The sequence below is a fragment of the Sphaeramia orbicularis genome, chromosome 1 (assembly GCF_902148855.1).
Source record: "Sphaeramia orbicularis chromosome 1, fSphaOr1.1, whole genome shotgun sequence".
Taxonomy (NCBI): domain Eukaryota; kingdom Metazoa; phylum Chordata; class Actinopteri; order Kurtiformes; family Apogonidae; genus Sphaeramia; species Sphaeramia orbicularis.
This window is the reverse complement of record NC_043957.1, coordinates 26,379,467-26,394,569: the sequence shown is the minus strand read 5'-3', so window position 1 is coordinate 26,394,569 and position 15,103 is coordinate 26,379,467. Positions and strand designations below refer to the sequence as shown.

The following is a 15,103-nucleotide window of genomic DNA, read 5'->3' as shown; positions in this document are numbered from 1 at the left end:
TTTTCCAACACCAAAACAAAGAGAAAAAAAAAACGGAGTTCCCATCATTTATAGGTTATTACAATAGTATTTTATTGGTCCAACCCACTTGAGATTGTATTGAACTCTATGTGGCCTCTGAACTAAAATAATTTTGACATCCTTGACTATTAATATTTTCTGTGTAATTTTTGTATTTCACAAATTCATCCTGCGAGCCAGATTGGACCCTTTGGCGGGATGGTTTTGGCCTGCAGGTCACATGTTTGACACCCCTGTTATAGACTGTTTGAGTTCAGATGAGTGTATGTTTGTTCTGGCTGTAGGCTCAGAGTCATCGCGCAGCAGGCTGAGGAACATGATTGAGTTGCGACTGTCTGGTTTGGACATCAGCGACTCCACGCTGAGGCTGCTGCAGCGTCACATGCCCCAACTGGAAAGACTGGACCTCGCTCACTGCAAAGACGTAACAGACTCATCCATCGCCTTGTTGGCAGCAGCCGGCACTCACACTCGCAATAACCTCACAGAGCTCACACTTGCAGGTTGGTGTTATCTAAATTATGCTGTTGAACCATCTGTGAGACACTAGCAAACATGATGGAGGTTTAAAATTGTAATTATTTTCATCACTTAGTCAAATAAAGTTAAATTATAAATGCTGAGTTCATGTATTGGACAGAAAATTAGTTAATAGTGACTTAAAACTACAAAGCGTAGCATTAAAAAAATCTCATCTCCAGTCATCAAAATGTAGCTTATTTTTTATTGTTAACAGATATTTACGGAAGCGTATTGCATTCACAAAAAAAAAAAAAATTCGGCTCTGTTTTTCTGAATTAATGAGATAATTCTCATAATTACGAGAAAAAATAAGTTAAAAAAAAAAATCGGCGCTGTTTTTCTGAGTTTATGAGATACTGTTTCCTGAAAAAAAAAAAAAAAGCTCTGTTTTTATGAGTTTATGAGATACTGTTTCCTGAAAAAAAAAAAAAAAAAAGCTCTGTTTTTATGAGTTTACGAGATACTGTTTTCCGAAAAAAAAAAAAAAAGCTCTGTTTTTATGAATTTACGAGATACTGTTTTCCAAAAAAAAAAAAAAAGCTCTGTTTTTATGAGTTTACGAGATACTGTTTTCCGGAAAAAAAAAAAAAAGCTCTGTTTTTATGAGTTTACGAGATACTGTTTTCTGGAAAAAAAAAAAAAAGCTCTGTTTTTATGAGTTTACGAGATACTGTTTTCCGGAAAAAAAAAGCTCTGTTTTTATGAGTTTACGAGATACTGTTTTCCGGAAGAAAAAAAAAAAAGCTCTGTTTTTATGAGTTTACGAGATACTGTTTTCCGGAAGAAAAAAAAAAAAGCTCTGTTTTTATGAGTTTACGAGATACTGTTTTCCGGAAAAAAAAAAAGCTCTGTTTTTATGAGTTTACGAGATACTGTTTTCCGGAAAAAAAAAAGCTCTGTTTTCATGAGTTTACGAGATACTGTTTTCCGGAAGAAAAAAAAAAAAGCTCTGTTTTTATGAGTTTACGAGATACTGTTTTCCGGAAAAAAAAAAAGCTCTGTTTTTATGAGTTCATGAGATACTGTTTTCTGAAAAAAAAAAATGTGGCTGTGTTTCTCTGTCAGTGGGACAGTGGTCCCTGGTCCAGGCAGGAGCTCCTTCTATCTGTGCTGCTGAAAGCCTCTCGGGGGAGCGTGAAGTTGTTTCCGTTCTCGTAACCGGTTCCGATTACGGATCATGGAACTAGTTTCGTTCACAGAAATCAGAACCAAGCCCCGCTTCGTGCACGGATCAAGCCCTTCAAGCACACCGGCGCTCGGAGCCTGTAGCCCGGCTTCCTGACAGGGCACGACCGCGGTGATGGGAGTTGGCATTAATGAAGTCAAATAAAATGACATTCACCAGCATTAAAGAAAATATACACAGCAGAAGAGTGCAAATGTGGATTCATTTATTTGTCGGACCTGATGGAAAGCATTAGTCAGAACTAGATCCATGGAGGAGCGGCTTGGTGTACCGGTTCGTCCCCCCTCCAATAACTTTCCATCAGGTCCAGGTGGACAGCTATCCGCTCCCCGGTGTGTAAGCCGGACTGGAGCGGGTGGATGGAGCAGCTCAACTGTCAGAACAGCGGCGCTCGGAGCCTGTAGCCGGCTTCCTGACAGGACGCGGTGATGGGAGTTGGCATTAATGACTACCACTACTACTAGGACTCCTGCCATGGGGCGGGTGTCCTGTCCCGGTGCATTGGGCCGACCAGGTGAAGCAGTGTTTTCCATGGCTGGTGGTCCTGTGCCAGCTGCTCTGCGTCCTCCATGGTAACTCCATGTTGTTGGAGGTCGCCTGCAATGACGTCGAGCCATCGGGTGCGGGACTTGCCTTGTGGTCGTTTCCAGTCTGCGGCCTTTGGGTCAAACTGAAGGATGGCTCTTGTTGGATGGTCAGGAGGGAGGCGGAGGACATGACCGAACCAGCGGGGGCGACGTTGCGCGGCCAGGCTGGATGCTTTGGGCTGGCGTGTGCGGGCTCCAAGCACCTGATTGGAAACCCGCCGGGTCCACCTGATGTTTTCGATGGTTCTGAGAGCCCTGCTATCAAAGCCATCTATTCTGGCAGCCAGAGTCTGGTTTAAGGGCCATGTTTCCGAGCCATAGAGCAGGATGGAGAGGACGGCAGAGTTGTAGATCCGGAGCTTCGTCCTGGTGAGATGGTCTGGTGCCACAACAGTGGTTTCCAGAGAGACTGCAGAGCTGATGCTGCCAGGGCCCTTCTGCGGGTAATCTCTGGTTTTAGGTCCCCGTTGTCTGTCACCATCCCAGATACACAAAGCTCTTGACAGGTTCTACAATGTCATTACCAAGCTGCAAGGGAGGTGGATCTGGCCCATCACCGACATGCATGAGCTTGGTTTTTGTCCAGTTCACTTGGAGGCCAAGCTTCTGTGCCTCTTCACTGTAACTGCCCAGAGCATCTGTCAGCTGACTGTAGGATGTGCTGAGCAGGATGGTGTCAGCAGCGTACTCCAGGTCCTGGCATTAATGAAGTCAAATAAAATGACATTCACCAGCATTAAAGAAAATATACACAGCAGAAGAGTGCAAATGTGTATTCATTTATTTGTCGGACCTAATGGAACGCATTAGTCAGAACTAGATCCGTGGAGGAGCTCTTGGTGCCCCGGTTCACCCCCCACCCCCATAGCTTTCCACCTGGACCTGATGGAAAGCTGTCCGGGGGTGGGGGGTGAACCGGGACACCAAGACGCATATTTTCTTTAATCATGGTGAATGTCATTTTATTTGACTTCATTAATGCCAACTCCCATCACCGCGTCCTGTCCTGTCAGGAAGCCGGCTACAGGCTCCAAGCGCCGCTGTTCTGACAGTTGAGCTGCTCCGTCCACCCGCTCCAGTCCGGCTTACACACCGGGGAGCGGATAGCTGTCCACCTGGACCTGATGGAAAGTTATTGGAGGGGGGACGAACCGGTACACCAAGCCGCTCCTCCATGGATCTAGTTCTGACTAATGCTTTCCATCAGGTCTGACAAATAAATGAATCCACATTTGCACTCTTCTGCTGTGTATATTTTCTTTAATGCTGGTGAATGTCATTTTATTTGACTTCATTAATGCCAGCTCCCATCACCGCGGTCGTGCCCTGTCAGGAAGCCGGGTTACAGGCTCCGAGCGCCGGTGTGCTTGAAGGGCTTGATCCGTGCACAAAGCGGGGCTTGGTTCTGATTTCTGTGAACGAAACTAGTTCCATGATCCGTAATCGGAACCGGTTACGAGAACGGAAACAACTTCACGCTCCCCCGAGAGGCTTTCAGCAGCACAGATAGAAGGAGCTCCTGCCTGGACCAGGGACCACTGTCCCACTGACACAGAAACACAGACACATTTTATTTTTTTTCAGAAAACAGTATCTCGTAAACTCATAAAAACAGAGCTTTTTTTTTTTCCGGAAAACAGTATCTCGTAAACTCATAAAAACAGAGCTTTTTTTTTTTTTTTTCCGGAAAACAGTATCTCGTCAACTCATAAAAACAGAGCTTTTTTTTTTCCGGAAAACAGTATCTCGTAAACTCATAAAAACAGAGCTTTTTTTTTTTTTTCGGAAAACAGTATCTCGTAAACTCATAAAAACAGAGCTTTTTTTTTTTTTTTTTTCGGAAAACAGTATCTTGTAAACTCATAAAAACAGAGCTTTTTTTTTTTTTTTCAGGAAACAGTATCTCATAAACTCAGAAAAACAGAGCTTTTTTTTTTTTTCAGGAAACAGTATCTCATAAACTCAGAAAAACAGCACCGATTTTTTTTTTTAACTTATTTTTTCTCGTAATTATGAGATAATTATCTCATTAATTCAGAAAAACAGAGCCGAAATTATTTTTTTTTGTGAATGCAATACGCTTCCGTAGATATTACTGTTTACTTAGCACAAAATATTCTAATCTCATTCACCTGCATCAATTGTATATTTGACTTAAGTTGAAGCCTATTGAAAGTAAAGAGTGAAACCTGCTGCAATTTGTTCCAAAAACACAAACTGGAACTTTAGTGTCTTTGAACAGCTAATATGTTTCTTTTATACATCCATGCAACTCCAATTACTTTTTAGCCTACTTGGCTATCATTTAATTCTGCCCTGTTTTCTCGTCTATCATTTCCTTAATACTGTTTTCCCAGAACAGACATGAAATGGGTCTTAAAACATAACTCTGATGGGGTTAAAAAGTCTAAAATTTAACTTGTTGAAACATCCAGAAACCTGTAAACCAGATACTGTTTTAAAAAAAAAAAACAAAGATGGGTTCAGCATTGGCTTCACTCATGACCCCGGTGCACCGACTCCTTTTGTCCATATATGGTCATTTCCACCTTCACAAAGCCAATATGGCAACAGCTAAATCAGCTGTCAATGAGGTCATAAGATTCTCCATCCACTAATTATGTACAGTCTGTGTCATTCCTATGTACAGTATGCATTACAGTGGAGCCTCACACTATAAATTTAATTTGTTCCATGACAGCTTCTTTTGCAATTTGCTCATTTTACAAATCAATTTTCTCATTGAAATGAATAGAAATATAGTTAATCGATTCCAGCCTACCAAACAGAATAGAAAAGAAAAGGTGACGTTATAAAGAAAATAACAATTATAAAAACAAATCAAGGGTTTTATTAAGTTATTTACCTTTTAAGATGAGATGATCTGTGGTGTAGGAGGAGGATTCTCTCTCATCCCTTAAGTACCATACTTTCCTGACTATTGGCTGCACCTGACTATAAGCCACACCCATGCCGTCTCCAGTGTCTCACCATCGATATATCGATGCCAAGCTTACATGCAGCAGCTCTATTTCCTTCTTCAATAGCAGGATCGATTGTTAGCCCGGAAAACATAAATTAGCCACATCATTTTTGAGACCCAGGTTCACAGCGTGTGGAAAAAAGTAGCGGCTTATAGACCAGAAATTACGGTAGCTCTTTCTGGATTCACTTTCATCACTGTCTGCACTTGCAGGTTGTTTCATTATAAACTTATCCAGAGAAATCTGCTTCTTAAAATATTCAGAAAATGCTCCAGACCATTGTCATTAAATAAAGCAGCTGCACAGCCTGAACACACTTCTTTTAATTTCCTGGTAGAAATAGCCTTCTCCACCACACTGTCCTCATTGGGGAGTTTCCTTATCTTCTCCTCCATCTGCATGTGAAGTGAACCTGTGGAGGCTGCACCTGTTGGAGGAACACCTGCTCCTACTGACCATTTACACTTGTATTTATACACAAACATTCTCAAGAGCCACGGCTCGTTAAGCTAATATCTCGTACTATGGTGCACTCGCACTGCCAGGGTCCACTGTATATTTTTAAGTTATTACAGGGTTATCGATCATTGTAAGGTTCTTCCAGTTTGTTCTGGCTGCATCGAGATCAGTTTCTTTCAGCGTAACATGCTTAATAGAAGAGCAGAACCAACTGGAACTGATCGGCCTAATACATTTACTGATAAGCGCTGATGTCCCTGTTTCTCTTCAGGGTGTAGTGATCTGACGGATGGCTGTCTGTCCTACCTGAAGCGTCTCTCATCTCTGGCTCTTCTGGATCTGAGAGGTTGTAAAAACATCAGCAGACGAGCTTGCGACGCCTTCATCTCCGACCTCTCTCATGTAGCCCTCTACTGTATGATGGAGGAAAAGCTCATTCAGAGACTGGACTGATGAATGGTGCTGTGCTTCAGAATGGCGACGCATCTTTCACTTCATATTTACATTTCAACCTTGTCGTAAATTTTATGTTGTGAAGTTTTACAGGTTCAGTGTCTTCATATTTGCTGGAAAATGGGTTTCACTTGAACATGGATGTGTCTGCTAAGTTGAAGCCAGTTCTATAAAAAATGTATTTAGTTGTATTTTGACTTGGTTCAGATTCACACATGACATTAGCGTTGTACAGGGGTTTTTTTTTTTGTTTTTTTTTTACGAAAGATATTGTATAAAACCTTAATAAACTGTGAATTGTTCTGTGTAGCATTTGTCATTTATGATGTGAAAAATCATGAATGGTACACTGGTCAGTAATATACACATCTGAACATCTAGTCTAGTTATTATGAGGTTGTTTCTGTCTCTTTCATTATTTTCTAGAGCTGTGAGAAGTCTGACCGGAAAACCAAAACAGAGGAAGATATTAATTGTAACCGCATGTTCAATAACTTTTGAATGTCATGAATGTAAATGAGAAGCGCAAAAGTTCATAGTACCTGGTATTCCCAGGTGGTCTTCCATCCAAGAATTGACCAGGCCTGATCGTGCTTTATTTCTAAGAGCAAATGCGTTCAGGGTGGTATGGCCGTAAGCCAAAACATACTCAAACATACTCTTTATACACTTATTAACACAACGATTCCAATTTATCATGAGTAAAAACACTGACTTTGGGTGAAGATGAATTTAGATAGAAATGAAGGGGAAAAAAACACAAATGTAACTAATGCAGTATCCAAATAAGAAACTCATTGTCCTGTTAAACTGAGAATATAAAACCTAAAATAAATAATTCAATTAAAAATTGAATAACACACTTGAGATCAAATGAAACAAAACTAGAGATTCTGTCTAGATTTTGCATTGGACACAAGGTAAAAGAGTCTCCATTTAGTCTGATTGGTATCAAGTTTAAAATGAAGAAAAATGTGAGTTTTTGAGTTGCTCATTTTTTATGTCTCTTTCAACATTTGTTGTTTTATTTCACTAAATTGCATTTAAGCGTAAATTACTTTGTGCTTAATTTCCCTGCAAATTCGTCTTCATCAGTCAGGTTCCTTTTCAAAACTAACAGAACAAACCATTGTGAGTGTGTTATTGAGTGTATAAATAGTGTGTGTTTCTCTAGACCACCTGCTTACAGCCATATCATCCGTAATACTCCGCATCTCGGAAGCTGAACAGGGTCAGGCCTGGCCAGTACTTGGAAATACCAACTAATTATAACTTTATCAACCTTTGAGTCTTTCCTAATATAATATTTTAACTTTTATTTCTCATTGTAGTTTTAGATAGATTTGAATTTTAGCTTCAAGTTAATTAAGCGGGTTTTTTTTATGTTTTTTTTTTTTTTTTAAGCCTGACAGGAAGTGTTCAGTTCTTCCGGTATAGTCGACATTTCCGGTTTGAACATTAGCTAAACTAGCTAGTACAACATAGCATTGTAGTCGAACGGTTATTTGTTCTCATTGTTTTTCGGTTTTGGCAGTTTTTCACGATGAATACGGTTTTATCAAGGGCCAACTCTTTGTTTGCCTTTTCTCTGAGTGTCATGGCGGCGTTAACTTTCGGCTGTTTCATCACTACGGCTTTTAAAGACAGAAGAGTTCCTGTGGACATCCACGTCTCTAAAGTCATGCTGTAAGATCCACCTCATCAAACAGCTGTTGGCTCTAAAATCAGTCTAATAGTTAGATATCCATGCAGCTGCAAAACAAACTTATGTTTACTTAAATTAATGTATTAAATAATCATATACTGATTTTTTGTACGTGTATTATTTTAAAGGCTTCTTCTCTTTGCATCCAAAAAAGAAGCCATTCATAGACGAGAGCAGCTTAGAGGTTTTAGTTGATAAATTAAGATTTAAAAAAAATGTCGTGGTGGTAGATTTTGTTGAACTGATGGTGTTATTTAACTCTATGTGTAACCTCTGAATAAATAAAGCGGTATTTAAGTCAAAATGGCCCAATTAAGACCATATCATAGTTATAGCTGTGAAATAATCAGTAGGGTTTTTTTTTTTTCTCGCTTGAGTTTTGTGATTTTCAGCCAGTTTTATGATTGCAAATGCAAGAGTTTAATTTCTATTCTGAGTAATTGACTCCTAAGAGTTACTTTTTAATGTTTTTTATTTTCTGTTTTCTGTTTAAGACTTGATTTACAGAAGCTAAAAATGCAGGATGAATGAATACATGACATTTAATACGATTCTAATGAATAGTAAAATTGGGAGACAATTTCAATGTGTAGAATGTGCACATAGCAGTTTTATTTAATGTTTTTCCAACTGTGTGTTTGTATGTATTTCTTCCCCCAAAAAATCTTCCTTATTTAATCAGAAGCAGAAATATTTTATTAATCCCAGGATGAGAAATTATTGCTTGCAACATGCACAAAAAAAGAGAAGGCAAAGTACAAAACAATAGCCATGTATACAGTAATATAACACACAGAGAATGACTCCAAATTAATAAATAAAGTTAATAAAGTGCAGTTGTACATTTTGGGACAATGTGTAAAGATCAAGGTTGTTCTGTTGAGTCCAGAAGTGTCCTTGGAGTGATCTGCCACAGAAGAGTTGACCGGTTTCATTTTATATGGTATGATAGATCCCCTGTAGTGATTCATCAGGCAATGAAGCTGTCTGAGCCTTTTGGAAAAGGCTTCACAATGTCCAGACTGTGGCAGAGAGGGTGTTCTATCCATGATCCACAACAGTTTGTTCAGTGTCATCCTTTCCACCACGCCTTAAAAGTTTCCTGTCTGCAGCCAGTAATGTATATAATGACTGAACTGGTTTTGTGCTTTCATTGGATTATCTCAGAAAAAATTACTTTGTGAAACCAAACAAAACAACAGATAAACTACCCACTATTTTATTTGTCCATGGCTGATGTCAGCCTGCACCAGGGCAGCTGTGGCTACATACATAGTTTACCACCACCAGAGGGAGAATGTGACAGCGAATGAATAATGGATCCACTGTACGCACTTTGAGTATGCGTTCATAGAAAAGTGCTATATAAATCTAATCTAATTATTATTATTATTATTATTATTATTATTATTATTATTATTATTATTATTATGTCAGCAAGGCCAATATTTGTTAATACCAATATTTGCCTATTGGACAAGATCAAGCAAAAGTGCACATCAGTGTCCAAAATTTAAGTTTCACCTATCATTTCTCAAATAGGCTAATTTTTAGCTTAAGAACTCTTTAATGGAACTGTTTACAAAATTTCAATATCACTTGTAGAAAAAATATATTATCAATATAAAATGCAACCTAAAAAGGACTAAAATATGTACATGCACAATTAACTTAAGTAAAAAAAAAAACAAAATTCTTGCTTGTGTCAGTGATATTTTACGTCTGTGAATTTGTAGAAGTATAGAAAGGTTATGTACAATCAAATTATTTGTAAAATATGCTCTGCTATTAGTTGTATATATCACTTCAGTTGTAAAATATGTGTTAAATAAAAGTTTATGTTTTTATTTGTAGTGTTTTAGTTCCAGCAAACTCATTTATTATAACTACTGAACAAAGTGACAAACTGCTGTCCCTGTGTCACAACATATTTCTATTCATAAAAACTTATCATTTGAACATTTTTATCCAATGTTGGTCACAATTGTAGTTTAATATCATAGCTAAAGCCCTATGCTTTATTTAGTATCAGTTTGTTTTGAGAACAGCATGTTTTGTACATTTGTGGAAAAAAAACCCCAAAAAACTTAATTTTGAGTCCCCATGTCAGCAGTAATTTAAGTATTTTTACCCCAAAATGTTATTTCTCTAAACTGTAACGTGTCATGTGAAAGTACTTACTGAGACCTATTCATACAGGTATTAAACATGGAGATAAGTTATTTAGTTTTCAACACAGAGATTATTGAACATTAAATGTGTCACCACTTGATCTGGACCTATTATATCTTTACATCCCTAATGATTTACAGAGACCCTGTTCGTATGAGCTTAGTTTCTGCAGATCCTAAAACGGCATCAAATTCAAGCGTTAGGCAGTGTTGTAAATGTTTGACAGCTTGTACAAATAGGTTAGATGTAGAGCTTGGCTGAACCCTCTCAAAAATGTTGTGCTTTGTGTTAGTACACTCTCAGTTTGGGGGATATTAGTGTAAAGCCATTCGAGTTCTGTGGAGACAAGAGAGGAAGTGGAGGTAAAACATTATTAGCAGACACTGTCACCCATTATTGCTCTGTTTCACATGGGGAGTATCACTGAAGTCTGGATCCAGTGCAACAGGAAGTGAAGTAGGGCATGAGCTGAATTTATGACAGCTCTGCAAAGGTCTCAAAAGTCTTATAAGTCTTAAGTGTAACTTGTTAACAGGTGCAGAATCACTGTAAGTCTGTTATGTATTCTCCTGCATCAAAAATTATACGTTCGTTTCTGTTACTATTTTCACTGCTAATTTTAATTTTCATTAACTGTCAGTCTAAAATGTCTAATGTACATAAAGTTTCACCAAAACAAATCCAACTACCTCATTTATAAGTAAACATTGCACCTGTAAATATTCGTAAATTTGTTAAATGATGATCAGTTACAGGCAGGTATGATAACTGACACACTGGAGGTGAACGTTAACCTTGCACTTCTCTTATTTTTCTCTGACCAACAGGAAGAATGTGGATGACTTCACAGGACCCAGAGAGCGCAGTGATCTGGGTTTCATCACATTTGACCTCTCAGCTGATATCCTTTTGAATAATAAACTGCATTGGTGTTTAACTCTTTATAATTTTTCCGTTCCTGACAGAAGCCAGTACCACTTTTCATGAGACCTTTGGCTGTTTTTACAAGAAGTGAGCAGCAGAATTAGCTTTACGTTCTTGATTTGAGTTTGATTGCAGTTAAACTCAGAACTTTTTTAGAAAGATTGAAAAAAAACAAAACCAAATTTTAACTTTAACCCAGTAATATTTGTGTTATTTTAGATGTCAGATTTCTGCTTCTATGCCAATATAACAATGCAGGTGAAAGGGTTTTTGTTTTTTCTATGCAGAAACTGAAATTATGTAAAAATGAGCTAAAAGAGGTGTAAACCTTTACAGTCCCTGTTATTTTTCCCCTTAACGTGAGCTACATTTGCAGCCAATTTTTGACTGGAATGTCAAACAGCTGTTCCTCTATCTGTCTGCAGAATATGCCACAAAGAGCAATGTAAGTAACAGTAAACAGTTCAGAATACCCTGCCCTCATTTGTTTAAAAAAAGATTAAATTAAATAAATTACTCAAATGTAATGTATGACAGATCAGAGGTGAAGCTGTTGAACAAATGGCAAATAATATTAATACTGAAATTGAAATGAAAATAAAAGTATTTGTGTTTTCCCTTTCAGGCTCTGAACCAGGTGGTCCTGTGGGATAAGATTGTCCTACGAGGGGAAAACACCAAACTGAACCTCAGAGACATGAAATCTAAATACTTCTTTTTCGATGATGGGAATGGACTCAGGTAGAAAAACACACATTCACACTTGGCAGCTTTTACTGTGTAAAATCAAACAAATGAAGATCTGACAGTGCTATTAAATAAGGTTAGGAGTCACCAGAGTCATATCGATAACTCTGCCTGCAATGAATTTGATGTCTGCTTGTAGAAGTCATATGTTTTCTTACTACACTGATGATGATGAACTTCATTTCAAACATAAGTAGGAACAAAATACGTTGGTGAACAATAGGCAAAGAGAAACCACAAATTTAAACAGAATACTCCAGAACATTGAAAGCAACAAGCCAACCAAAAAAAAAGAACACTGTGTACAACTATCTCATTGTGGCTCCTCAACAATGCTTTATGTCCAAAATGGAGTAGGAAGAAGCCGAGCTTATATTGTCCTACCCCAGTTTTACATAACTAACATATACAGTCCATAGAAAAGAACAGGTCAGCAGTAAGTTGCTGAAAAAGAGCTCAGGTTATAATATACCATAGAGAACAGTACAGCAGAAAACAACACATCTGTGTTTCCTTCTTCAAACACTGACATTACCATCCTGAGTGAAATTGGTATTCCCCATCCTTATATTTCTTTAAAAATGGTATTTTATATATTCCTTTAAACTGATTTGACATTAAAGCCGCAGCAGCTCTCTCCTCTCAATACAAACCAAAAGACTATCTAGAAAAGCACTTAGAGAGCACAGACCTCCACCAAGGCAGATCAGTCCACCCCCCAAATTTAGTCATTTGTTCCTTGTGCCAGTATCAACATTTCCTGAAAATTTCATCACCACCAGAATTTCATCAAATCCATCCATAACTTTTTGACCCGATGAAAACATAACCTCTTTGGCAAAGGTAAAAATCAGTGTAGATGACATGACACTGTTTCACACTGCCATGGAAAAGAACCAAAAGCCAAACAGCTCTGCATAAGATGGACTGAACATGATCCATTTCTGACTGTTGCCAGAAATGTTCCAAATAGCCTTGGTGAAGGACCTGAACATTAGTATTTTCAATAAACTGTGACGCTATGTGAAAACGATACATGGGAATGTAAGACACCATTAATTATCCATAAATAACAAGGTTAAAAGTCATGTCTGTTGTCTCTCTAGGGCCAATAAGAACATCACGTTGATGCTGTCGTGGAATGTGGTCCCTAACGCTGGAATCCTGCCCCTTGTGGCTGGAAGTGGACAAATCAGCCTGCCTTTCCCTGACACATACGAGAGCACCAAGAGCTACTAGACCCAACCAGATGTCCATGCTTTCATTACACACTGTACACGCCAGAAAAACAGAAACAAGCACAGACGCCAACAGATGACTCACACATTCTGTATATTATTGTTTCTTCATAGATGTACATCAATTTTTGGTTTATAAAAAAAAAAAAATTCGGAGTATGTGTCATTTTTTGTTGTTGGGGAATGTGGTTGAGTGTGATAGATCTGGATTGTTATTAAGGTTTTCAAGTGGTCATCTAAGCCTGTACATTTAAATTCAGTTGCATCTGTGTCGACTCGCAACAAAAAGTCAGTGAAAACCGCTTATGTGGAAATAAAGTAGTTTAGAGAAAGTGGTCAGACACTAAGGCTACGTTCAGACAGCAGGTCTTGATGCACAATTTTGATTTTTTAGTGAAATCCATTTGTTTTTGTGTGTGTGCTCGTTCATATTACACATTAATGCAACTTCTATCAGTTTTGAGTATGAATTGAATGTGACCTACATGCGCAAAAGAGGTCCTGATGTAATACCTGACCACACAAGCATTGTGTTTATGGAAGTAACACACCTGGGATGCAGAATTGTCACGTTTGTCGCATTTCAATGACGTAAAGGTGGGATAAATGCAATCTGGCTGTTCAGACTGTAGTTGCATTGTAAAATATCAGATACATACTGGATTTAGGACTACATATGAAACTGGGTAGGATATGAAAAAATCTGATTTGTGCTGTTCAAACTGTTTTTAACAGATTGGATACAGGTCATATATGGGCAAAAAAAAATCGGATTTGGGCCACATTTGCCTGCAGTCAGAACGTATCCTAGCACACAAAACCGTTTTTTCTTTTTTTTTTTTTGTACTTTCTCCAGTGTTCATTTAGTCTCTCCTCTGATACACTTCAATAAAAATAAAACACACAAAAAGTTGTAATGTATTCACACAGGACAAATTTACAACTTTTCAGCTTCATTATACATTACAAATTAATTGCAATGCATAAGGATTTATTAAGTTAAATCTTAATTGCATCGAAATTTGAAGTAGAACAAAATGAAAAAATCCTGTTGCAATATTGGAACAATTTTCCTAAATATTGAAAGATGAACTACCTAAAGCAGGGTTGTCCAATCCTGGTCTTCGAGGGCCGGTATCCTGCATGTTGTAGATGTATCCCTCTTCCAACACACCTGATTCAAATGATAAGCCTATCATCAAGATCTGCAGAAGCCTGGTAATGACCATCAGGTGTGTTGGAAAAGGGAAACATCTAAAACAGGGGTGTCCAATCCTGGTCCTGGAGGGCCGGTATCCTGCACTTTTTAGATGTTTTCTTCTTCCAGCACACCTGACGGTCATTATCAGGCTTCTGCAGAGCTTGATGATAGGCTGATCATTTGAATCAGGTGTGTTGGAAGAAGGATACATCTAAAACATGCAGGATACCGGCCCTCGAGGACCAGGATTGGACACCCCTGATCTAAAACATGCAGGATACCAGCCCTCCAGGACCAGGATTGGACACCGCTGACCTAAAGTAATGTGTGCCTCTCCCTCCTGTTAATAGGAAATAAGAGTAAAAGTTCATAAATAATAAAATGTATAAATAGTGTGTTTGTGTTATTGCATTTGCTTACGGCCATACCACCCTGAACATGCCTGATCTCAGAAGTCAAGAGGGGATCAGGTCTGGTCAGTACTTGGATAGGAGACTGCATGGGAATACCAGGTGCTGTAAGCTTTCATACTTCTGTTTACCACTAGCAACACTGAAAATGTTTTAACTTCTGTGAAATGAAAATCAATCTGAATTCTTTTATCAGCCTCTGTCAACACTGCTGGATGACATGGAATAATTCCAAAATAAGATGTTAGCACAAATTTTGCTTGGAGGAGAGTTGATGCAATTAGAGTAAAAACAGGTTTGTCAGCATTAAAGTTCACTGATCACTAAATAGGTGGGGTACATTCTGGATGTGTCCCCAGATCACAGGACTGATATACAGACAAAAAAAATCAGTCACTCTCACATTCAAACCTGCACATAATTTGTCAGTATTTTTACACAAAAACAGTGTGATTTTGTGTAAACTGTTTCTTCATGCCTCTGTAAATCATGAC

General features: G+C 38.3%; 2 protein-coding genes across 7 annotated transcripts in view; both read left to right on the top strand.

Moving 5' to 3' along the window:
* The window catches only part of kdm2aa (lysine (K)-specific demethylase 2Aa), a 29,674-nt gene extending 23,153 nt beyond the window's left edge, over nt 1-6,521 (top strand). For all 6 annotated transcript variants that reach the window (XM_030133108.1, XM_030133134.1, XM_030133117.1 and 3 more), the window contains 2 exons: nt 306-524; nt 6,031-6,521. In XM_030133108.1, coding sequence (XP_029988968.1) covers nt 306-524; nt 6,031-6,212 — 401 coding nt within the window. In that variant the 3' untranslated portion in view covers nt 6,213-6,521. The remainder of the gene's footprint in view (nt 1-305; nt 525-6,030) is intronic.
* Nucleotides 6,522-7,643: 1,122 nt separating this feature from the next.
* spcs3 (signal peptidase complex subunit 3) lies at nt 7,644-13,154 on the top strand. Its single transcript, XM_030133558.1, has 5 exons — nt 7,644-7,898; nt 10,917-10,990; nt 11,382-11,458; nt 11,639-11,754; nt 12,867-13,154. Exons 1-5 carry the CDS (start codon nt 7,756-7,758, stop codon nt 12,997-12,999), a joined length of 543 nt encoding a protein of 180 aa, XP_029989418.1. The 5' UTR covers nt 7,644-7,755; the 3' UTR covers nt 13,000-13,154.
* The last annotated feature ends 1,949 nt before the right edge of the window (nt 13,155-15,103 follow it).